Below are 25,903 nucleotides of genomic sequence, written 5' to 3' on the forward strand. Positions count from 1 at the left end.
TTGGTGACAGGAGAAAACTACTGTCCAGATTATACCCACAATTTGAGGCATTTTATTTAGCCTTTTTGTAATTGAATTACATCAAACATTTTTGTTCAGCTTTCAAATTGATGTCACCAAGAACCACTGTTGGGGCATCCCTGTCTTATGTGTTAATAATTTCACATTATACCTTGAATCTTAATAACTTAATTTCAGTGCATCACAAAAAATAAAGGCACGTGGCCTATTTCCCATCTATATGAGGAAATTATTTGTTAAAGAACAATTCCAGGAAAATTCAACCGGGGCTATACTTTTCCTAATATTTTACGTCTGAAAGAAGGATTTTGAAGATATTCTATTTTATTGCTCCGGTTTTGCAGTAGTTGTGTCTGTCCCCGCATCGCCACGGCAGCCATGAATGGGAGCGGATTGATCTCATGATGTTGTGTTTTGTCCACAGACAGCATCAGGTGGCTATTCAAACATGCAGTACACCGAGGGGGTAGCGGACATGTTTGTAAATGGAGCTGTAATACAAAGTCTTGCAGAGTTATCACCCAGTGTTCTTTCTGTTTTGTAAATAAAATGTTTCATAACAACAATACAATGAAGGAGGGAGAAGACTGCAACCATTTATGTAGACAGTGATTTTATTTGATCAGATTTGAAAATGTTTGCAACACTTTGATGAGGTTTCAAAGATACTCACATGTCAATGTACCTAATAATGTTTCTTTCAGAAAATACACTTTTTAATATTTGATACAAATTCAAATCTTGATTATCCATCAGTTTTGCCAAGTTTTTATTCAATAAATACAATCATTTAAATGGATTCCTCTGATAAAACATTTGTGGGGGCTTTTTTTTTTTACTTTGATTTTTGGAAATTTCACCTTCACGAACAAAACTAAATTTTGTGTTCATTTACACGCAACCAAGCTATAACCCATAATAATTTGTATAGCCCTTTTCATACATTGCCATGCAACTCAAAGTGCTTTACATCTAGAGATTTATTTCAATAGTATATTATATTAGTATTAATATATTATAGTATATATTATAAATCAAGAAGGCTTTGGTTTAAAGATTTGTTTCCACTTCCTTTTTAAAGATGTTCACGGAGGTGGCTTGTTTGGTGTAGAGGTTTAGGGTATCATTGAACGGGCTGTCGCACCGCCCCTGGGAGATTTTATTAAAAAGAAAAATAGTGTGACAATAACAAGGTCAGACACCAGGGGGATCATGTGAGGTACAGTTTAGGAGAACAGCATTTGCACAGAAGGTTTTATCAGTCTATGGTTACTCAGCATGGAACACACTACCGCTGGTCGTAAAAGAAAACAATATTGCATTTAAGAAACAGCTAAAAACATGGCTTAGTAAAAGTCAGCTCTTTCTTTCTTTCTTTCTTTCTTTCTTTCTTTCTTTCTTTCTTTTTAGATAATTTATAGGCACTTAACTCAATTGCATTTCAAAAATAGCACTTTATAGATACGGGCTGATAATGCACTTTAGTGAATCTGAAATAACACTTCCTATTCCCCCTGATTTGTTCTAGAGAGAATAAATAAATATGTTTTTTGATTCTGTTCTATTGTTCTTGTTGGTATCAGGAGAGCCGTACACATGTTGGTTCCTCATTTCTACACATTTTACGTCCATGTCCATGATTCTCTCTCTGGCTGAAATGGTCGTGTAGCCGCATGTATGATTGATGCAAAATGAATATACCGTGCAGAATTTGGGGCACAGTTCCTGGTTAATGAACCTCAGCATATGGGTTTTCTGGTGGAGAGTTTCCTCTGGTCTCAGTGGATTTTATGCGTCCAGTGTGAGGTCGTACCAAAGCATAGCCTGTAGAAGGATCTGAAGCATCATTGGTTGGACTCTGATCCACTGGTCGGACTCTTTCAGCCTGGAAGATAAACCACAGAGAGTTTTAAAAGTGCCTTTATATGAAGTAATCCCATTTTCAGAAAATCATAGGGAACATGATGAACACAGCTGTGATCACACAGTTGTTGCAAAGTGTCGATTCTGTGAACATTGGAAGAAGGGTTTTTTGTTGTTGTTTCCAACAAATCAAGCAGCAGAAACCTCCTGCAGTCACTGTTCATGTTGAAACACATCAGGCTGATCTGATGCAGAGCGTTTAGTTTGAACACAAACAAGCAGTGAGACCAGTGATGTAAACATGTGGCAGAACCAGGAACAGCTGATGGAGCAGGGACACAGGGAAGTAAAGTCGTAGGTTTTGAGTTTGACAATATTTCTTTACTTCTCCTGTTTCCCCAAATCTGATTATTGCTGTTAAATTTCTCAAATTTTTTTGTCCAGCTGAACTCTGGGAGAAGGATTTGAAGAACTTACTTCAAGAGAGTCATATGTGTGACTTTCCATGTTCACTCTGTCACCTCCAAATTAGTCATAAAGAATATTTCACATTTTACTTTAGATTTCTACTGTGTAAATGCATTAATATTTACATTATTCAAACACAATGTTACTCACCAGTTTTTTTAGACAAAGAACAGTTCCTATGACAACTCCTACAAGAAACAACAGGCAACCAACAACAACAAGAGGAGTAAAACGAAATGGTTCAGGATCTGTAATAAAAGATAAAAACCTGATTAGACATTTAAATCTGTTGTCCTACTATAGCAACACATGTTGTGCTTTTGACAGATTACATACATTTCATGGTAAATGTTCTAAATAATAAGAATTATGAATGAGGGCAACTAATAATGTTGCAAAATTAAATATAATCTGCTACATAATTTAAGAAGGCCAATCTGGTATGTAATGGCAACAGCAACATGAAGCACAAGCAGGTTATAATATGAAATAATGAATTCACTACGTAAGGGATAATGTATAGTTCGGAGGTTGTTATGGAGAAATAAACCCCGACAGGTTGTATGGATTCATTCAACATGAAGGGGTTTATTTCTCCATAACAACCGACCAACTGTACATTATCCCGCTTATTACACGGTTTACGAGTGAAATAATTAATTTGAAACATAATGTTGACCAAAATACGACTTTCATCGATTTAAAATTGCATTTAGCGAATCTGCAAGACCGGTCACTTCCGCTGTTTTGCCGAGCCTCCTCCCGTTCGTGCATGTGAAGCCTTTGATAATCAATCAGTGGATCGACGGATTACCATACACGTGTTAAAATGTGTGTATTGTGTGTAGTCGTATCTGTCATAAACAAGAGATTAACTTTACTGTTTACGGGGTGCGTTTGTGTCGCGGAGCCGCGGTGCCAGCTGCACCGAGACGAGAGGAGAGCTGAGACACCGGGTCAGAGGCTCTGATGCAGGTCTGGTTTCCAGCAGCGATGTGGAAGGAGCCTCCACTCTCCTTGTAACAAGTTACAAGTCATTTATCTAACATCACTATTAGTCCGAAGCTGTTTAATGACGGTAAAAATGAAACACAAGGTAAATATCCTGCATAGTTTCTCTTTTCTGTACTGCGCTGATCAGAGCGGCGTCCCTAGCAACGGTCTGTTATACATGACGACGGTCTGTCAGTGCCCGATCCGTACCCGGAACACGATCCGTTCCAGGACGCTTCTGCGCATGCGCACGCACATGCGCACTCCCCCCATCTTTTAGTTTACGGCAGACACCGCGGATATGGATGAAAACAGAGACGTTCTATGAGGAAAAACACAAGCACGTCGCAACGAATTCCCCTCTGTTCTATTTCTGATTAAATTAAATGTAATGTAGACCGATCAGTTAATTGTAAAACATTTATTTATTGATGTAAATGTGGTGATTTCTGCACATACAGACAGCAGCAAGTCAGCACTGCTCCTCTGACCAGCTCCTCCTGAAGCTTCACTTTTCATTTACACAAACTAATCAATGAGACCATAAATTAATCTGCTCGCTTTCTCCACCGGCATGACGACGTCTGGGTGACCGGTCAATCACCTCAGCCGGCCGGCTGCTGCCTCTGAGATGAGCCGAGCAGCGAGCTAACGTTAGCTCCCGGTGGCTACTCCCAGCTATGCTCCCAGCTCTGCTCCCAGCTAGCTCTGCACTTCTCCCAAAACCGGAGCAAACTTCCAAACAGACGTCAGTTGGATAAACTGACCACAGATTAGGACTCTAAACTGTGACTTTCTCGCATGAAAAAATATTTAAAATTAATAAAGTGACGTTTTAACAACGCTACGGCGGACTTTTAGCTGCTCTACTGCTAGGCTATCAGTTAGCATAGCTTTGAAGCTAATGCCGTAAAACGGCGCATGCGCAGAAGCGCTGGAACGGATCGTGTTCCGGGTACGGATCGGGCACTGACACGGTCTGTTATACAGAAATAACAGACCGCAGAACGCAGCGCTGGACCAATCAGAGAGCAGGATTCAATAGAGCCGTGTAATAAACTAATTTAATGTTCCTTTGAATTAAACTCATCTTACACTTTCTACCTGACATGATGATTGACAAATCATATATTTATTTGTTCTAAATTTAACAGCAGCAGATTCTCTCTGTCGGTGTCTGAAGAGTTAACAAACCCACCTTCAACTGTGACGATGTATCCAGATATTTGTTGGGTTTTAACAGTCGATATCACTTGTGCAGTATACACTCCACTGTCTGACTTTTGTAGATTCTTCAGTTTCACAGAGAAATTTTCCACAGACACCTCGACCCTTCCACTGTAAAGATCAGAGACTGTTGGTTCTTTACCGGGGAAAAATGATACTAAAATAACGCTTCCATTGAATCTCCATTGAATAGTAATAAATCCCTCAGGTACATCAGCCTCCTTGACCTCCAGATGTAAATCCTCTCCTGTCTTCACAAACACAGGAGTCTGAGCTCTGGACCCTGTGGAAACAAAACACACACAATACAATAAAAATCAAAGACAGTACATTTTTTGTAAATTCTGAATTCTACTGTGTTTCTATTTATCATTTCTGACACTTGGATCATTAGTTCAATATTATGAAGCATCTGTGTTTCATTCACAGTAATAATAGTTGTTGGAACATATTTAACTGCACTGACTCAGTGTGTCAGCGCCACCTGCTGGAGGACGGAGGAGTGGACCAGGTCAAACTGAAGCTCTTTACTTTTCTTTTAACATCCTAAACACTGGATCCATTGTCTCATTGCTCAACTTTACTGTTCCTATCTAATGATATATTTACTTCTTTGTTTGTTTGGTTTTTCTTCTTTCTTTGGTCTCATGTTGATGAGTCAAACCTCATTGAACCATTTGGAGTTATAGTTATTACATTTATGTGATTGTGTCATATGACCATCCATTGTCTACACACACTTATTTACAGTCAGGGTGTTAAGAGAAACATAAGATGGATTTGATGTCAAGACCATGAACCAATCAGATGTGTCTGATTATAGTTAAATTACAACTTTGCTACTATAACTACAACTTAACGTTTCAACATTTAGTGCAACAAAAACCAGTGTTCAGTGAAGCAAATCATTCAAAATCACCATAGAGCAAAAATGTCTGATCCAATCAGCGAGATCAGAGAGACCATTAAAACATTTTAGACGATCATCAAATAAAGTAACTTAGTTTGTGGTTGTTAAAGTTCCTGTTGACAAGTTTCCTATGTTAGAAATATAAATGTTCTCTTTTCACACTGAACCTGACAAACCACCAACACGTGTCCACCTCTTCCTCTACATTTCTACGAATTCATTTAAGAGTGTAAATTCATTTTAAAGCAGAAGTAAGTGATATATTTGTGTTAATATAAGTCTTAAATAATTATATCTTCCGACAGCAATCACTTACATAGAGTGTTTGGACCGAAACACGGGTCTGTCAGTCCCTCTGCTCTGCTCTGAGCCCAGGAGAAAACATTTCTCGTATCCTACAGTTTTTATCCAATGAGGAGAGAGAACGGCATGCAGGGCTGTGTGTGCAGCCAAGGAACGCCGTGAATGTGGCGACGTAGGGACGAGGACTGTTATGGTGCATTCAAGGCAAATCGTAACTCGTATTTTTCCGACCGTGAAGTGGTACCAGTTCGATCTGGTACGAGTTCACGGGTCAGAAGTTACGAGTGGCCGTTATAGTGACTTTCACAGGTAAAACAGGTCGGAAAAACACGAGTGGGTTGCCTGGAACGCTACAAAGTCGTAAGTTGTGACTTGAAGCTGTAATTTACGGTTTCAAAAGCCTGCCTGGAACGCAGCATTAGCGAAAACGACCGGATCGCTTACTTCTGCTTTAATTCAATATCTGTCTTACAAACAATCCCTTTTTTATTAAATGTTTAAGTAGTTGAGGCGTCGTTTAGCTCAGTGGGTAGAGGAGACGGCCCACATGCAGAATTTATAGTCCTTGCTGCAGCGGCCCTGGTTGGATTCCTTTGCTGCATGTCATTCCCTCTGTCTCCCCAATGCCCAAACAATACTTTAAATAAAGTGGTTGTAAAGAGTTTTGTAGCCGAGTGAACTTTCACAGAAGATTAATCTCTTCTGGTTTAATTATCCAGACTGTTGGTTCTTCTTCTTGTTACTGAAACTTAACTTCTACCTAATATTCATGATCCAGACCTCCGTTATCATTGATCTATCTGTCAATATCAGTTTATCAGACAGTGTTCATGTCTTACCTGCAGCCTTTACGCAGACCAGCAGTCCCAGTATCACAAAGACAGACTTCATGTTCTCTGACTTCTCTCAGACCAAACTGAACAAGTGTGAAGTGGTGAGTCCTGTGATACTGTAACATACTTAACACAAATGTACACTTCCTGTCAAAACCACTGTCAGATTCAAAATGTCAAATTGAACTTCTCTATTAAAAGAAACTGCCTATGTTTTATTGGTCTTCATCAGTGTCAGTGATCGTCTGTACTGCAGCTAAAGACTCACAGCAAGAGAAATGAGATATCACTTTGTTACTTCTTGTGAATTTATATTTATTCATTTGTGAAGATTATGTTGCTGAACTTTTGTTTGTCCCATTAACGTTATATCAAGGTAACCATGGTGATGCTAAAGTCAATGTGGGGCAACAACAACCCTGCAGCACTGGAGTGTCCTCTGCTGACATCACTCTGTAGAGGATCAATATTATAAAATACTAGAAACCATCTTCACCTACTTTAGAGTCCAAACTGAAAAGTAACAAAACTGAAACAACTTCTCAGTTTCAAAAGATGTAAAAAAAAAATAAAAAAATAAAAATTCAAAGATATTTATAATGTTTACATTGTGTCCATAAAAAATATACATCAAATCATGAGCAGGATTTGGGTTAAAGCTGAGAGTCACTGAAGCTTTACAAAAGAGTTTCATGTATTTTAGAAGCTGATTTAACAAGGAAATAAAATCCTGACTAGTTTACATCCAGGTTTCATTTCTTGTTCACATGCATCAAACTAGAGAAAGGTTCACACATAAAATAAAAATAAAAAGCCCAAACGTGTCCACAGTGCTCCCAGTGGTCAGAGACAACACAGAGGCTCCTTTAACTTGACATTTCAGTTTTTCTTCTGGAGTCTCTCCATGACATGGACACTGATGACAGCAGTCACCATGACGACCAGACCCACAGAGAAGACGACTGTCTTCACCAGGCAGAGAGAGACACCAGCAGAGAGACTCTCTGAACCTGCAACACAACAACCACCTTCATCAGACTGACACTGGTCAACAGGAAGTCATCAACCTCTTATTATTCTTCCTCTGTTTGCTCAGCACCTGTGTGTTTTACACTCAGTAACAACATCCACAACATCTGTCAAACTTGGTGACGTCACATCAGAAAAAAACAAAGTGGGTGATGTCATTAAGTTATTAATCATTATCATCATTTACTGTCTCTTTGAAAGAAGTTTGGTTTTACTTTTTAGTATTTAGAAAATAAATTCTCATTTGTTCTAAATGTAAATGTGTAACATTATCAACAGGATGTTTTCTCTGTCAGACTTACCAGTGTGTCGGGGACAAAAGTGATCAATCATTAAACTGACACTGGTCCTGCTGGCCTGGTTGCTATGGTTACAGATGATTTTGTAATTATCCAGGTAAACATGGAGAGTAGCTCCAGAGGTTGTGACCTTTGACCTCTCTCCTCCCTCCTGACTGCAGGTGGTGGTGTTACAGGTAACAGTGGTGCTGATGCTGATCTGATGTGAGTCCAGTGATCTGCAGGTCACAGTGAGGTCACAGGAGTCTGAGCTGTTTGTCACAGAGTCGACTGTCAGCTTCATTGGAGACACTGGATCTGAGGGGAGAGTTTACAGGAAGAGTTTTAGAAACAGCAGCAGATTCTCTCTGGCAGCGTCTGAAGAGTTAACAAACCCACCTTCAACTGTGACGAAGTATCTAGATAGTATTGGATTATCAATTGTTGTCACTAGTGCAGTATAAACGCCACTGTCTGACTTTTGTAGATTCTTCAGTTTTACAGAGAAATTTTCCACAGACACCTCGACCCTTCCTCTGTAAAGATCAGAGACTCTTGGTTCTCTACTAGATGAAAAAGTTACTAAAACACTTTGTTTGAATCTCCATTGAACATTAATAAATCCCTCAGGTACATCAGCCTTGACCTCCAGATGTAAATCCCCTCCTGTCTTCACAAACACAGGAATCTGAGCTCTGGACCCTGTGGAAACAAAACACACAAAATACAGTAAAATCACAGACAGTGGATTTTTTTGTAAATACTACTGTACATTCTACTGTGTTTCTACTATCATTTCTGACATTTGGATCATCATTAATCATGAAGCATCTGTGTTTCATCATGATTCACATAGTTGTCGAAACATAATTAACTCTTCTCTCAGCGCCACCTGCTGGAGGACAGAGCTCTTTACTCTTTCACACAGTGTAGAGTGAAGCAAATGATTCATAATTAACACTGAAAGACACTGTCACAATCAGTGAGATAATGACCAATAAGAAATCAATATCCAAAAAGCTTTTTCAAAATAAAAATGTTTCTCTTCTCACTCTGAACCAGACAAACCACAGACGTGTGTCCACACCCCTTCCTCCATATGTATTATCATTTAACATTGTAAATTCATTTTAATTCAATATCTGCCTGATTTTCACATATTTCTTTATTTGTTTGAATCTTTGTATTTTTTTTGTTTTGTTTTTGAACTTGAAGTTCTTTCTTACTCTTTTTGCTCACTTACTTTCAGTTCCTGACTTTACACAATGATTCAGTGCTAAGATACAACAACCAGAATTTAACAAGAAGAAGACGAACCTGAGTATGAAACATTAGTTAAAAGATATTCCATCCTTTACCTTGTATTTGACATGAAGACACCAGGAAAACAGCTAATAGAAATGAAATACGTCCCATTCTGACACCTTCCAACATTTGGCGCAGGGAAAACTGAACAGACACATGTCACACAGTCATCCATAAGAGGAAGTTCTTTTCTTATCTTTGGCTCAACAGACTTTCTGCTCTTCTTACACAACATGTGCACATAGTTTTTGACTTAAAGGCTTAAAATTCAATTCAGTTTAGAACAGAGAAAGCAAACAGATAGAAACAGATTAGTGCTGATGGGAACGTGTGTTAATGACTTTGTTTCTCAGCTGTCAGCTGCATTTCACAGTTGTCATGGTGACACAGGATGAGGTTATGGCCTTCGGTCGTTGTCACATGTAGAGCAGAGGAAGTGGTCCGAATGTGATGAGGGAGTTTCAAGCATCACATGAAGACAGATCTTCTGACCTGAGCTGTTTTCTTGTTTCCTATAGAGATTAAAAATGTTGCACTGCTGTGAGTCTTTAGCCACAGACGACGACCACTGACACTGATGAAGATCAATACAACAGAACTTAAGGACCTGAAGCATCATTAGCTGGACTCTGATTCACTGGTCGGCCTGGTTCAGCCTGGAAGATAAACCACAGATTGTTTTAAACATGTCTTTATATAAAGTGTGTCAAGTGCAACGGAGATCCCAGGACTTGGCCTCTTATAGCAGAATGAACTGGGCTCTTGAAATCAAGGTAATCATTTTAGGAGGTTTGTTATATCAAATAAGTGATTTCTTGCTTTAGAAGTAATGATTGTTATAATCAACAATAATAATAACAGTAACGAAACTAAATTGAGAAATGTACGACTTAGTGTCTCATACACTGGCCTATAAAAGAGGAAGTGCAGTTAGGCAATAGGAGGAGTGCAATGGCTAGCACTCTGTATGCAGAAGGAAAAGATGACCATATAAAGTCATGTACTGTATTAGTTAAAGGGATAGTTCAACATTTTGGCAAATTGGCCCATTGCCATAATCCCTAGTGTTAGCAGTAGGTTCGTTATCTTTAATTGTCGGTGCAAGCTATTTTTAGAACGGCGGAGCAGAGACGCGAGCTGCTCAGAGCTACACTACGGAGGCTCATGGGATTTCTTGGTTTCCCTCATCAAACTTATCAAATACACAATCCAACAACTCCACAACGCTCTGGTGGACAAGTTGTGACCTGCACATTCACCACGCTAAGTTGTGTTGGAGGTAAATTCATGCAAAACCGCTGATGTGCGTTTCTGTCGGGGGCAGTTTTTCGTCAAGCGGTCTCTGCATTTGCCTCGAGTTTCAGTCTGTTAGAAATATAAATGTTCCGCTCTCACACTGAACCAGACAAACCACCAACACGTGTCCACTTCTTCCTCTACATTTCTACGAGTTAATTCAACAGTGTAAATTAATTTTAATTTAATTTTAATCTCTGATTTACAACCATCTCTTATTTATTAAATGTTGAAGTGGTTGGGGCGTCGTTTTGCTTAGTGTCTACTGTAGAGCATGCACCCCTTATGCAGAGGCTCGTCCTCGCTGCAGCGACACCGGTTGGATTCCACTGGAAGCCCTTTGCTGCATGTCACTCCCTCTCTCTGTCTCAGCTGGCATAAAATAATAATATATAATATATAGGGCCAGGACTCGATTAAAAAAAATAATCGAATTAATTAGAGGCGTTGTAAATAATTAATCGCAATTAATCGCATTTTAATCGCATATAATATTTGACCTGAGAACAGTGAGAAGCATTTTTTTTTCACATGGATTGTAGTATACCATTGAATGACTGAATACAAAGCTTAAGCATTCAAGGTGGTACTTAACCAAGACCAACAGACTATGGATGCAAATTATCGATTAATTCATTAATCGATATTTGATACAGATTAAATGGTCTTTCCTTCCAATACACTATGATGATTACTGTAGTATTTAACTAGGCTACTTAAATCACAGTAGCATAAACTGATTTGTTGAACTCAGCCTGATGTAAACATTAATAAAACTCAGTAACCAATCACACAGCAGCTCCATGTTGTCCCTGTGTGATGTTCAGGGACAGGTCAGGACAGTCTGAAGACAGAGCTCTGAGGGTGAAGTCCTGTCATAATGAGATGAGCTGCACCTGTGACAGTGACAGGTCATAGATATAGCGCTGCAGCTGAGCAATTAGCGCTATATAGCGCATTTAGCGTGCGCCCGTGTCTGTGTATCTATGTGCAGGCAGAGATCAGAGATGGTGTTTTAAATAACCATGCTAGCGTTTCACCAGCTCTCATCTCTGCCAGTCAGCCTCTCAAACTGCCGCCTCTCTCGCGTGCGGGCGCACCGCACGTAGACACACGTGAGAAAAAAAAAAAATTGAAAAAAAAAAAATTAATAAGTGCGATTAAAATGCGTTAATTTTTTTAACGCGTTAATTTTTGTGTAATTAATTAATCGTAATTAATGCGTTAAAGTCCCGGCCCTAATAATATAATAAAGACAGTGTTCATATCTTACCTGCAGCCTCCGTGCAGACCAACAGTCCCAGTATCACAAAGACAGACTTCATGTTCTCTGACTGATGTTAATGTGCATAAAAATCACACAGTTCAGCCTCAGGTTCTGCAGAAGCCAGCAGTTGATTTTATTCTTGTTCTTTGCTGATAATAGTGCTTCATTGATCCAGCTATCATTGTTAGCATCTTGTGTCTTTGCTGCATTCAGAAAATATTTCAGTTGTTTCTCATTATATAAATTATACATCAAATCATGAGCAGGATTTGGGTTAAAGCTGAGAATCACTGAAGCTTTACAAAAGAGTTTCGTGTATTTTAGAAGCTGATTTAACAAGGAAATAAAATCCTGACTTGTTTACATCCAGGTTTCATTTCTTGTTCACATGCATCAAACTAGAGAAAGGTTCACACATGACAATAAAAATAAAAAGCCCAAACTTGTCCACAGTGCTCCCAGTGGTCAGAGACAACACAGAGGCTCCTTTAACTTGACATTTCAGTTTTTCTTCTGGAGTCTCTCCATGACATGGACACTGATGACAGCAGCCACCATGACGACCAGACCCACAGAGAAGACGACTGTCTTCACCAGGCAGAGAGAGACACCAGCAGAGAGACTCTCTGAACCTGCAACACAACAACCACCTTCATCAGACTGACACTGGTCAACAGGAAGTCATCAACCTCTTATTATTCTTCCTCTGTTTGCTCAGCACCTGTGTGTTTTACACTCAGTAACAACATCCACAACATCTGTCAAACTTGGTGACGTCACCTCAGAAAATACCAAGTGAGTGATGTCAGGCTCAAGACCAAGGGGGCAGTTGTGGGTCTGAGAAGTGAAGCTCACTTCCGCGTTCAAAAAACTGCAATCCCCTCGGATTCCTCTGGGGGCTGGTGTCAGAAGGGAGCATTCCCCATAGAGCCCCATGTTAAAATCGCCGACTTTACATCCTCAATAAACATGTTAAAAGCCTGGTGTCAGAACGTTTTTTCGTCTCAACCGATAGTTTCTACCCTCGCACACACTCTGAGGGGGGTGAATTTTTTTTTAACTCTACAGTTTTACTGTTATTAGGTTAAAACTCTGGCCAATCAGGGCGCGGAAACGTTGAGTGACAGGTTCGAGCAGCTCCGTGGACAGGCTGCTTCGAGGCCAGTGGGCGGGTTCTCGGCCGGCCAATCCAACATGGCGCTGTTCAGGCCGCCATATTTGAGTCACAAAAACGACTCCCCAAAACCAATGGGGGACGTCACGGATGCTACGTCCATTCTTTTTACAGTCTATGCTCAAGACCCATCTATTTAATTTAGCTTTAAACTAATGTCTTACTTTTATAGTCAAATTATATTTTAGCCAATTTTTATCCTCATTTAAATTTTTACTTTCTTTTATGAGTTCATTTTTAGCTATTTTTATTAGTAGTATTTTATTTTATTATTTTTATTTTTTACTTTCTCTTATTATTTTATTAATTTTTATGTTCTTAGTCTGTGTAGTGGTTTTATGTTTTTACTTCATGTCTCCAGTGTTTCCTCAGTGGGGGCCGTCTGTGCTGGGGCCTGTGATCGGCTTTCGCTGGGATGTCTCTGACTTGTGGTGCACATCTGCTCGGCCCGGTGGGGGATCTATGGCAGTGCTTCAGAGGATGTTGTTACGATGCCATGTAAAGCCCTTTGAGACAAACTGTTTGTAAAAACGGGCTATACAAATGAAATTGCTTTGCTTTGCCTTGCCTCCCCCTCCCCCCTCCCCTCACTGGCCTGTATGATGGGTGCCCGGGTGGAGGCATCCTGGCCGTGCTCCGTGACCAGCACCCAGTACAGACGGCCTGGTGTTTCCTGACCTGGGGCCTCTGTATTCAGCCACATGTTTCACGTTTCTTAGATCTTGCTTCGTGTGTGTGTGTGTTTGTGTGTGTGTGTGTGTGTTTGTGTGTGTGTGTTTGTTTGTGTGTGTGTGTTTGTTTGTGTGTGTGTGTGCGTGCGTGCATTTGTATGTGCTTGTGCGTGTGGATATAGGTGGGGTTTTTATGGGGTGGGGTCGGGTGGGGTTGGGTGGGGGTGGCTTTTGAACATGTAAAGCATTTTGTGCTACATTTTTTATGTATGAAAACTGCTCTATAAATAAAGTTTATTATTATTATTATTAAGTTATTAATCATTATCATCATTTACTGTCTCTTCTAAATAAGTTTGGGACATGAAGCAACATGAAGCACAAATAGGTTACAATATTGAATTATTAATTCAGGTCTGAAGAGTTAAGAAGGCCAATCTGGTATGTAATGGCAACAGCAACAGCAACATGAAGCTATAATATTAGGTTATAATATGCAATAATGAATTCACTACACTAATTTAATGTTCCTTTGAATTAAACTTATCTTACACTTTCTACCTGACATGATGATTGACAAATCATATATTTATTTGTTCTAAATTTAACAGCAGCAGATTCTCTCTGTCGGTGTCTGAAGAGTTAACAACCCACCTTCAACTGTGACGATGTATCCAGGTAGTGTTGGATTTTGACCAGTCGATATCACTTGTGCCGTATAAACTCCACTGTCTGACTTTTGCAGATTCTTCAGTTTCACAGAGAAATTTTCCACAGACACCTCGACCCTTCCTCTGTAACGATCAGAGACTGTTGGTTCTTTATCGGGGAAATATGTTACAAAATTGTCACTTCCATTGAATCTCCATTGAAGAATAAGAAATTCCTCAGGTACATCAGCCTCCTTGACCTCCAGATGTAAATCCTCTCCTGTCTTCACAAACACAGGAGTCTGAGCTCTGGACCCTGTGGAAACAAAACACACATAATACAATAAAAATCACAGACAGTGGATTTTTAGTAAATTCTGAATTGTACTGTGTTTCTATTTATCATTTCTGACACTTGGATCATTAGTTCAATATTATGAAGCATCTGTGTTTCTTCATGATTCACCTTAATAATAGTTGTGAGAACATATTTAACTGCACTGACTCAGTCTCAGAGAAAGAAGTCTCAGCGTCACCTGCTGGAGGACAGAGGAGTGGACCAGGTCAAACTGAACACGTCACTCAAGTATTTCACTTTTCTTTTAACATCCTAAACACTGTGGATCCATTGTCTCATTGCTCAACTTTACTGTTCCTATCTAATGATATATTTACTTCTTTGTTTGGTTGGTTTTTCTTCTTTCTTTGGACTCATGTTGATGAGTCAAACCTCATTGAACCATTTGGAGTTATAGTTATTACATTCATGTGATTGTGTCATATGACCATCCATTGTCTACACACACTTATTTACAGTCAGGGTGTTAAGAGAAACATAAGATGGATTTGATGTCAGGACCATGAACCAATCAGATGTGTCTGATTATAGTTAAATTACAACTTTGCTACTATAACTACAACTTAACGTTTCAACATTTAGCACAACAAAAACCAGTGTTCAGTGAAGCAAATCATTCAAAATCACCATAGAGCAACACTGTCTGATCCAATCAGCGAGATCAGAGAGATCATTAAAACATTTTAGACGATCATCAAATAAAGTAACTTAGTTTGTGGTTGAGCGGTTTCCTGTTGACAAGTTTCATTATGTTAAAAAAAATGTTCTCTTTTCACACTGAACCTGACAAACCACCAGTACGTGTCCACCTCTTCCTCTACATTTCTACAAATTCATTTAAAGCAGAAGTAAGTGATATATTTGTGTTAATATAAGTCTTAAATAGTTATATCTTCCGACAGCAATCACTTACATAGAGTGTTTGGACTGAAACACGGGTCTGTCAGTCACTCTGCTCTGCTCTGAGCCGAGGAGAAAACATTTATCGTATCCTACAGTTTTTATCCAATGAGGAGAGAGAACGGCATGCAGGGCTGTGTGTGCAGCCAAGGAACGCCGTGAATGTGGCGACGTAGGGACGAGGACTGTTATGGTGCGTTCAAGGAAACTCGTATTTTTCCGACCGTGAAGCCGTACCAGTTCGATCTGGTACGACTTCACCGGTCGGAAGTTACGAGTGGCCGTTATAGTGACTTTCACCGGTAAAACAGGTCGGAAAAACACGAGTGGGTTGCCTGGAACGCTACAAAGTCGTAAGTTGTGACTTGAAGCTGTAATTTACGATTTCAAAAGCCTGCCTGGAACGCAGCATTAGCGAAAACGACCGGACCACTTACTTCTGCTTTAACAGTGTAAATTCATTTTAATTCAATATCTGTCTTACAACCAATCCCTTTTTTATTAAATGTTTAAGTAGTTGAGGCGTTGTTTAGCTCAGTGGGTAGCGGAGACGGCCCACATGCCGAATTTATAGTCCTTGCTGCAGCGGCCCTGGTTGGATTCCTTTGCTGCATGTCATTCCCTCTGTCTCCCCAATGCCCAAACAATACTTTAAATAAAACAGAATGTTAAAGTGGTTGTAAAGAGTTTTGTAGCAGAGTGAACTTTCACAGAAGTTTCATCTCTTCTGGTTTAATTATCCAGACTGTTGGTTCTTCTTCTTGTTACTGAAACTGAACTTCTACCTAATATTCATGATCCAGACCTCCGTTAACATTGATCTATCATCAATATCAGTTTATCAGACAGTGTTCATGTCTTACCTGCAGCCTTTACACAGACCAGCAGTCCCAGTAGCACAAAGATGGACTTCATGTTCTCTGGCTTCTCTCAGACCAAACTGAAACAGTGTGAAGCGGTGAGTCCTGTGTTACTTAACACAAAATATTTCCTGTCAAAACCACTGTTAGATTCAAAATGTCAAATTGAACTTCTCTATTAAAAGAAACTGCCTATGTTTTATTGGTCTTCATCAGTGTCAGTGATCGTCTGTACTTCAGCTAAAGACTCACAGCAAGAGAAATGAGATATCACCTTGTTATTTCTTGTGAATTTATATTTATTCATTTGTGAAGATTATGTTGCTGAACTTTTGTTTGTCCCATTAACTTTATATCAAGGTAACCATGGTGATGCTAAAGTCAATGTGGGGCAACAACAACCCTGCAGCACTGGAGCTTCCTCTGCTGACATCACTCTGTAGGGGATCAATATTATAAAATACTAGAAACCATCTTCACCTGCTTTAGAGTCCAAACTGAAAAGTAACAAAACTGAAACAACTTCTCAGTTTCAAAAGATGTAAAAAAAATAAAATAAAAATGAATGAATAAAAAATCATAATGTTTACATTATGTCCATAAAAATTATACATCAAATCATGAGCAGGATTTGGGTTAAAGCTGAGAATCACTGAAACTTTACAAAAGAGTTTCATGTATTTTAGAAGCTGATTTAACAAGGAAATAAAATCCTGACTAGTTTACATCCAGGTTTCATTTCTTGTTCACATGCATCAAACTAGAGAAAGGTTCACACATGACAATAAAAATAAAAAGCCCAAACGTGTCCACAGTGCTCCCAGTGGTCAGAGACAACACAGAGGCTCCTTTAACTTGACATTTCAGTTTTTCTTCTGGAGTCTCTCCATGACATGGACACTGATGACAGCAGTCACCATGACGACCAGACCCACAGAGAAGACGACTGTCTTCACCAGGCAGAGAGAGACACAAGCAGAGAGACTCTCTGAACCTGCAACACAACAACCACCTTCATCAGACTGACACTGGTCAACAGGAAGTCATCAACCTCTTATTATTCTTCCTCTGTTTGCTCAGCACCTGTGTGTTTTACACTCAGTAACAACATCCACAACATCTGTCAAACTTGGTGACGTCACATCAGAAAAAAACAAAGTGGGTGATGTCATTAAAGGGATAGTTCAACATTTTGGCAAATTGGCCCATTGCCATAATCGCTATAGTCATAGCAGTATAGGTTCATTACCTTTAATTGTAGGTGTAAGCTATTTTTAGTACAGCGGAGCGCAGCAGCTGGCTGCTCAGAGCTACGCTATGGAGGCTAACGGAATTTCTTGGTTTCCCTCATTAAACTCATCAAATACAAAATCCTAAAACTCCACAGCGCTTTTGTAGACAAGTTGTGAGCTGCACAACCACCACGCTATAAGATAATGACGGAACGATACGAAACGGAGCCGTTTTCGAGGTAAATTCATACAAAACCGCTGATGCGCGTTGCGTTCAGGGACAGTTTTTCAGCAAGCAGTCTCCGTATTTACTCTGTATTTACCTCGAAAACGGCTCCGTTTCGTATCGTTCCGTCATTATCTCATAGCGTGGTGGTTGTGCAGGTCACAACTTGTCTACAAAAGCGCTGTGGAGTTTTGGGATGTTGAATTTGATGAGTTTAATGAGGGAAACCAAGAAATTCCGTTAGCCTCCATAGCGTAGCTCTGAGCAGCCAGCTGCTGCGCTCCGCCGTACTGAAAATAGCTTACACCTACAATTAAAGGTAATGAACCTATACTGCTATGACTATAGCGATTATGGCAATGGGCCAATTTGCCAAAATGTTGAACTATCCCTTTAAGTTATTAATCATTATCATCATTTACTGTCTCTTTGAAAGAAGTTTGGTTTTACTTTTTAGTATTTAGAAAATAAATTCTCATTTGTTCTAAATGTAACTGTGTAATATTATCAACAGGATGTTTTCTCTGTCAGACTTACCAGTGTGTCGAGGACAAAAGTGATCAATCATTAAACTGACACTGGTCCAGCTGACCTGGTTGCTATGGTTACAGATGATTTGGTCATTCAGCAGGTAAACATGGAGAGTAGCACCAGAGGTTGTGACCTTTGACCTCTCTCCTCCCTCCTGACTGCAGGTGGTGTTGTCACAGGTAACAGTGGTGCTGATGCTGATCTGATGTGAGTCCAGTGATCTGCAGGTCACAGTGAGGTCACAGGAGTCTGAGCTGTTTGTCACAGAGTCGACTGTCAGCTTCACTGGAGACACTGGATCTGAGGGGAGAGTTTACAGGAAGAGTTTTAGAAACAGCAGCAGATTCTCTCTGGCAGCGTCTGAAGAGTTAACAAACCCACCTTCAACTGTGACGAAGTATCTAGATAGTATTGGATTATCAATTGTTGTCACTAGTGCAGTATAAACTCCACTGTCTGACTTTTGTAGATTCTTCAGTTTTACAGAGAAATTTTCCGCAGACACCTCGACCCTTCCTCTGTAACGATCAGAGACTCTTGATTCTCTACTAGATGAGAAAGTTACTAAAACACTTTGTTTGAAACTCCATTGAACATTAATAAATCCCTCAGGTACATCTGCCTGGACCTCCAGATGTAAATCCTCTCCTGTCTTCACAAACACAGGAATCTGAGCTCTGGACCCTGAGGAAACAAAACACACACAATGTAATACAGTAAAAATCACAGACAGTAGATTTTTTGTAAATACTACTGTACATTCTACTGTGTTTCTACTATCATTTCTGACATTTGGATCATCATTAATCGTGAAGCATCTGTGTTTCATCATGATTCACATAGTTGTCGAAACATAATTAACTCTTCTCTCAGCGCCACCTGCTGGAGGACAGAGCTCTTTACTCTTTCACACAGTGCAGAGTGAAGCAAATGATTCATAATTATTCACTGAAAGACACTGTCACAATCAGTGAGATAATGACCAATAAGAAATCAATATCCAAAAAGCTTTTTCAAAATAAAAATGTTTCTCTTCTCACTCTGAACCAGACAAACCACAGACATGTGTCCACACCCCTTCCTCCATATGTATTATCATTTAACATTGTAAATTCATTTTAATTCAACATCTGCCTGATTTTCACATATTCCTTTATTTGTTTAAATCTTTGTTGTTGTTTTTTACTTGAAGTTCTTTCTTACTCTTTTCACTCACTTACTTTCAGTTCCTGACTTTACACAATGTTTCAGTGCTAAGATACAACAACCAGAATTTAACAAGAAGAAGAAGAACCTGAGTATGGAGCATTAGTTAAAAGATATCCCATCCTTTACCTTGTATTTGACATGAAGACACCAGGGAAACAGCTAATAGAAATGAAATACGTCCCATTCTGACACCTTCCAACATTTGGCGCAGGGAAAACTGAACAGACACATGTCACACAGTCATCCATAAGAGGAAGTTCTTTTCTTTTCTTTGGCTCAACAGACTTTCTGCTCTTCTTACACAATTATGCACATAGTTTTTGACTTAAAGTCTTAAAATTCAATTCAGTTTAGAACAGAGAAAGCAAACAGATAGAAACAGATTAGTGCTGATGGGAACGTGTGTTAATGACTTTGTTTCTCAGCTGTCAGCTGCATTTCACAGTTGTCATGGTGACAGAGGATGAGGTTATGACCTTCGGTCGTTGTCACATGTAGAGCAGAGGAAGTGGTCTGAATGTGATGAGGGAGTTTCAAGCATCACATGAAGACAGATCTTCTGACCTGAGCTGTTTTCTTGTTTCCTATAGAGATTAAAAATGTTGCACTGCTGTGAGTCTTTAGCCACAGACAACGACCACTGACACTGATGAAGAGCAATACAACAGAACTTAAGGACCTGAAGCATCATTAGCTGGACTCTGATTCACTGGTCGGCCTGGTTCAGCCTGGAAGATAAACCACAGAGTGTTTTAAACATGTCTTTATATGAAGTGTGTCAAGTGCAACGGAGATCCCAGGACTTGGCCTCTTATGATAGCATGAACTGGGCTTTTGAAATCAAGGTAATCACTCTAGGAAGAGGTTTGTTATATCAAATAAGTGATTTCTTGCTTTAGAAGTAATGATTGTTATAATCAACAATAATAACAATAACGAAACTAAATTGAGAAATGTACAACTTAGTGTCTCATACACTGGCCTATGAAAGAGGAAGTGCAGTTAGGCAATAGGAGGAGTGCAATGGCTAGCTCTCTGTATGCAGAAGGAAAAGATGGCCATATGAAGTCATGTACTGTATTAGTTAAAGGGATAGTTCAACATTTTGGCAAATTGGCCCATTGCCATAATCCCTATAGTCATAGCAGTAGCTTGGTTACCTTTAATTGTCGGTGCAAGCTATTTTTAGAACGGCGGAGCAGAGCCGCGAGCTGCTCAGAGCTACTACGGAGGCTCATGGGATTTCTTGGTTTCCCTCATCAAACTTATCAAATACACAATCCAACAACTCCACAACGCTCTGGTGGACAAGTTGTGACCTGCAGATTCACCACACTAAGTTGTTTTGGAGGTAAATTCATGCAAAACCGCTGATGCACGTTCCCGTAGGGGGCAGTTTTTCGGCAAGCAGTCTCTGTATTTGCCTCGAGTTTCAGTCCGTTAGAAATATAAATGTTCCGCTCTCACACTGAACCAGATAAAGCACCAACACGTGTCCACTTCTTCCTCTACATGTATACGAATTCATTCAACAGTGTATATTTATTTAATTTTAATCTATGATTTACAACCATCCCTTATTTATTAAATGTTGAAGTGGTTGGGGCGTCGTTGTGCTTAGTGTCTACTGTAGAGCATGCACCAAGGCTATAGTCTTCGCTGCAGCGGCCCCCGGTTGGATTCCACTGGAAGCCCGTTTGCTGCAAGTCACTCCCTCTCTCTGTCTCCCCATTTCCTGTCTCTCTACAGCTGGCATAAGAGCCTAAAATAATAATTGAAAGAAAAAAAGACAGTGTTCATATCTTACCTGCAGCCTCCGTGCAGACCAGCAGTCCCAGTATCACAAAGACAGACTTCATGTTCTCTGACTGATGTATAAGTGCATAAAAATCACACAGTTCAGCCTCAGGTTCTGCAGAAGCCAGCAGTTGATTTTATTCTTGCTCTTTGCCAATAATTGTGGTTAATTGATCCAGCTATCATTGTTAGCATCTTGTGTCTTTGCTGCATTCAGAGAATATTTCAGTTGTTTCTCATTATATAAATTACACATCAAATCATGAGCAGGATTTAGGTTAAAGCTGAGATTCACTGAAGCTTTACAAAAGAGTTTCATGTATTTTAGAAGCTGATTTAACAAGGAAATAAAATCCTGACTCGTTTACATCCAGGTTTCATTTCTTGTTCACATGCATCAAACTAGAGAAAGGTTCACACATGACAGTAAAAATAAAAAGGCCAAACGTGTCCACAGTGCTCCCAGTGGTCAGAGACAACATGGCTCCTTTAACTTGACATTTCAGTTTTTCTTCTGGAGTCTCTCCATGACATGGACACTGATGACAGCAGCCACCATGACGACCAGACCCACAGAGAAGACGACTGTCTTCACCAGGCAGAGAGAGACACCAGCAGAGAGACTCTCTGAACCTGCAACACAACAACCACCTTCATCAGACTGACACTGGTCAACAGGAAGTCATCAACCTCTTATTATTCTCCCTCTGTTTGCTCAGCACCTGTGTGTTTTACACTCAGTAACAACATCCACAACATCTGTCAAACTTGGTGACGTCACATCAGAAAAAACAAAGTGGGTGATGTCATTAAGTTATTAATCATTATCATCATTTACTGTCTCTTTGAAAGAAGTTTGGTTTTATTTTCTAATATTTAGAAAATAAATTCTCATTTGTTCTAAATGTAACTGTGTAACATTATCAACAGGATGTTTTCTCTGTCAGACTTACCAGTGTGTCGAGGACAAAAGTGACCAATCATTAAACTGACACTGGTCCTGCTGGCCTGGTTGCTATGGTTACAGATGATTTTGTAATTATCCAGGTAAACATGGAGAGTAGCTCCAGAGGTTGTGACCTTTGACCTCTCTCCTCCCTCCTGACTGCAGGTGGTGGTGTTACAGGAAACATTGATGCTGATCTGATGTGAGTCCAGTGATCTGCAGGTCACAGTGAGGTCACAGGAGTCTGAGCTGTTTGTCACAGAGTCGACTGTCAGCTTCACTGGAGACACTGGATCTGAGGGGAGAGTTTACAGGAAGAGTTTTAGAAACAGCAGCAGATTCTCTCTGGCAGCGTCTGAAGAGTTAACAAACCCACCTACAACTGTGACGACGTATCCAGGCAGTGTTGGACTTTTATCAGTTCCTGTCACTTGTGCAGTATAAACTCCACTGTCTGACTTTTGTAGATTCTTCAGTTTCACAGAGAAATTTCCCACAGACACCTCGACCCTTCCAGTGTAATTAGTAGAGACTTCTGTTTCCCGGTCATGTAAAAATGTTACTAAATTGACTCTTCCATTGAATCTCCATTGAATAGTAATAAATCCCTCAGGTACATCAGTCTTCTTGACCTCCAGATGTAAATCCTCTCCTGTCTTCACAAACACAGGAGTCTGAGCTCTGGACCCTGTGGAAACAAAACACACATAATACAATAAAAATCACAGTGGATTTTTAGTAAATACTGAATTCTACTGTTTCTATTTGTCATTTCTGACACTTGGATCATTAGTTCAAAAGCATCTGTGTTTCATCATGATTCACAGTAATAATGGTTGTGGAAACATATTTAATTCAGCCTCTTAGCGCCACCTGCTGGAGGACAGAGCTCTTTACTTCTTCACACAGTGCGGAGTGAAGCAAAGTATTCAATATTCATTGAACAACACTGTCACAACCAGTGACATCACAACTATTAAGAAATTACAATATCGAATAAAGGAAGTAGGTTTGTAGCTGTTCAGGTTCTTTTTGACTAGTTTTTCCTACAATTTAAATGTTTCTCTTCTCACTATAAACCATGTGTGTCCACACCATCTGTGTTTCATCATGATTCACAGTAAGATAGACAGATACTTTCATAATCCTTCACAGGAAATTATGATTGTTACAGCAGCATTCACATGTCATTCGTTCATTGCAACAACGAAAAATAAGAAACAGATATATCTAAAGAATTAAATATAAAGTTGAGCTAAACACCCAGTAAACTAATAAATACCTACAAGTAGAAATGCAAAAATATATAATATAACATATAAATAGATATAAATCAATACGTCAGAGGTAAAAGACTATAGTTATAGAAACATATTTAAGTCAATCTCTCAGCGCCACCTGCTGGAGGACAGACCTCTTTATGTTTTCACACAGTGTAGAGTGAAGCAAATTATTCATAATCTATATTCATAATAAACTGTCACAATCAGTGAGGTAATGACCATTAAGAAATCAACCTAAAAAGCTTTTTCTCTATAAATAAAATAAAAATGTTTCTCTTCTCACTCTGAACCAGACAAACCACTGAAGTGTGTCCACACCTCTTATTATTTAACAATGTAAATTCATTTTAATTTAATATCTGCCTGATTTTCATACAATCCTGTTTTTGTTACTATTTTACATTTTTCTTAAATCTTCTGTTGTTTTTGTTTTTGTACTTTTTGAAAGTTTAGCTTTCTTTGTTTTGCACTCACTTATTTTCAGTTCCTGACTTTACCACAATGTTTCAGTGCTGAGGTGCAACAACCAGAATTTAACAAGACGAAGAATCTAAATATGGAGTATTAGTTAAAAAAAGATATTCTTTTACCTTGACATGAAGACACCAGGAAAACAGCAAATAGAAATGAAATACGTCCCATTATTCACCCTCAAACATTTGGTTTAAGTGCAGGCAAAACTTTAAAGACGTTCTGAACACGACACACTTCACACAGTGATCTGATGTGATACAAGGAAGTCAACTTCTTTTCTGTGGCTGACCAGACTTCCTATTGTTCTAACACAGCATGTGCACACGTCGCTTATCAACTTTAATAAAATACAATTCAGTTTTATTTAGAAAGTAGAAATCACAACATACCAGGTCATGTTCATTTAATAGATGAGATCAAGACCCTACAATAGTATTCAAAGATCAAAGAAAGTAGGCAGGGAATTGTACAAAAAAAGGTTTTAAATCTTGATTATCCATCAGTTTTGCCAAATCCGTTTTTACTCAATAAATACTATAACTGAAACAGATTCCTCTTGTGGAGGCAGTTTTCTTGAAAACATTAAGTGGAAGTAAGCGATCCGGTGGTTTTGGCTAACTTCCTGTCAGCAGATGGAGTTAGCAGCCCCCGCCCTCGTCCCTACGTCACCACATTCAGGCGCATCCCTTGGCTGCACACACAGAGAGGACTGCCCCTTTATGCCGTTCTCTCTCCTCATTGGATAAAGGTTGTAGGATACAAGGAAAGTTTTCTCCTGGGCTCAGAGCAGAGCAGAGTGACTGACAGACCAGAAGTGATTGCTGTTGGAAGATAGAACTATTTAAGACTTATATTAATGCATCTTTACAATATTCTAAAATATTCAAAAACATTTGAGAATTTCACCTTCAGAAACAAACCAGACTTAAAAAAGAAAAAGCAAAGCTGTTTATTGTACATTCAACATTAAAACTGTAACCACTCTGAAATGAAATGATCTGAGAATTGAATTTTTTCAGCAAAGACTTAAACATTGTTAACGTGACAGGCAGAACAACTGATACAACTTGCTCAACAAAATATGACACAGAGAAACACAAAACTGATAAAACTACACTTCACTCAAGCAGAAACATTTTAAAATGATAAGTATAAGGTGCCCGACATACAGATTTAATCCAGTTCAAGTACGAGTTTACCTCGAATATTAAAAAAAAACAATCTATTCTTAGATACAGATACTTAGATACAAAATATTTTATTCTTATCATTTGTGTGTTTGTTTCTTGTGGCACATAAAAGTTATTTCAAGTCTTTAAAAACAAGATGAGCATAAAACGCTGTGTCTGTTAACAGGAACTCATTGAGTTATTTTTGGGCATTACTGTAGCTACTAAATGGATTACCATAATGGATAGAATAAACAATTAGATGTAAACATAAGTGACTAAAGAACTATTTCAGACTCCAGATATATGATGTGAAGCCTGCAGAGCTGTTCAGGCAGACGACTCAAGCTGATCAGCTGATCAGTCACATGCTCTCCTCATTCAGGACGGGCTACTTAAACCCCCCAGTTTACCTGCTCGTCCCTGGCTGTGATGCTGCTGCTGCTGCTGCTGCTTCTGCTGCTGCATACCGCTGCTGCTGCTATAAAAGCTGCGTGTTGTTATTTTTGTCAAAACAATTAATGCAACCAGCAGCACCTCTTTCTGCAGCTAACATGCGCAGTAGAACGTCGTCGGGGCTACAGTGACCGACTGATAATCCCATAACGACAGATGTTTCACAGCTGCTGT

At 39.3% G+C, this 25,903-nt stretch overlaps 3 protein-coding genes across 3 annotated transcripts; all 3 read right to left on the minus strand.

Annotated features, from left to right (window-relative positions):
* Positions 1–7,265: 7,265 nt before the first annotated feature.
* Positions 7,266–9,399, minus strand: LOC146970171 (uncharacterized). Its single transcript, XM_085804215.1, has 4 exons — positions 9,284–9,399; positions 8,325–8,627; positions 7,950–8,243; positions 7,266–7,628 (listed from the first exon to the last, which is right to left on the minus strand). The coding sequence occupies exons 1-4, from the start codon at positions 9,357–9,359 to the stop codon at positions 7,498–7,500; spliced, it is 804 nt and encodes a 267-aa protein (XP_085660341.1). The 5' UTR covers positions 9,360–9,399; the 3' UTR covers positions 7,266–7,497.
* Positions 9,400–18,348: 8,949 nt separating this feature from the next.
* LOC146970172 (SLAM family member 9-like) lies at positions 18,349–21,463 on the minus strand. The gene is made up of 3 exons (XM_085804421.1): positions 21,412–21,463; positions 18,777–19,079; positions 18,349–18,695 (listed from the first exon to the last, which is right to left on the minus strand). Exons 1-3 carry the CDS (start codon positions 21,461–21,463, stop codon positions 18,349–18,351), a joined length of 702 nt encoding a protein of 233 aa, XP_085660547.1.
* Positions 21,464–22,301: 838 nt separating this feature from the next.
* Positions 22,302–23,063, minus strand: LOC146970173 (SLAM family member 7-like; the record flags this gene model as incomplete). Its single annotated transcript, XM_085804422.1, has 2 exons — positions 22,302–22,642; positions 22,724–23,063. Coding segments are annotated over 2 exons (681 nt in total), but the record flags the coding sequence as incomplete, so codon positions are not given.
* Between the last annotated feature and the right edge of the window lie 2,840 nt (positions 23,064–25,903).

This window comes from Trachurus japonicus, chromosome 17, assembly GCF_045865225.1.
Source record: "Trachurus japonicus isolate A0001 chromosome 17, Traja_1.0".
Lineage (NCBI taxonomy): Eukaryota > Metazoa > Chordata > Actinopteri > Carangiformes > Carangidae > Trachurus > Trachurus japonicus.

Bases quoted from the DNA above. Each gene is read 5' to 3' on its own strand.
- LOC146970172 (XM_085804421.1), bottom strand. From the start codon at position 21,463: ATGAAGTCTGTCTTTGTGATACTGGGACTGCTGGTCTGCACGGAGGCT. The intron at 19,080-21,411 runs GTAAGATATGAA...TTGTTTCCTCAG, and splicing joins GGTCTGCACGGAGGCTGCAG to GGTCCAGAGCTCAGATTCCT. The intron at 18,696-18,776 runs GTGGGTTTGTTA...CTCTCCCCTCAG, and splicing joins ATACTTCGTCACAGTTGAAG to ATCCAGTGTCTCCAGTGAAG.
- LOC146970171 (XM_085804215.1), bottom strand. From the start codon at position 9,359: ATGTTGGAAGGTGTCAGAATGGGACGTATTTCATTTCTATTAGCTGTT. The intron at 8,244-8,324 runs GTGGGTTTGTTA...CTCTCCCCTCAG, and splicing joins ATACTTCGTCACAGTTGAAG to ATCCAGTGTCTCCAATGAAG. The intron at 7,629-7,949 runs GTAAGTCTGACA...GTTGTGTTGCAG, and splicing joins CTTTTGTCCCCGACACACTG to GTTCAGAGAGTCTCTCTGCT.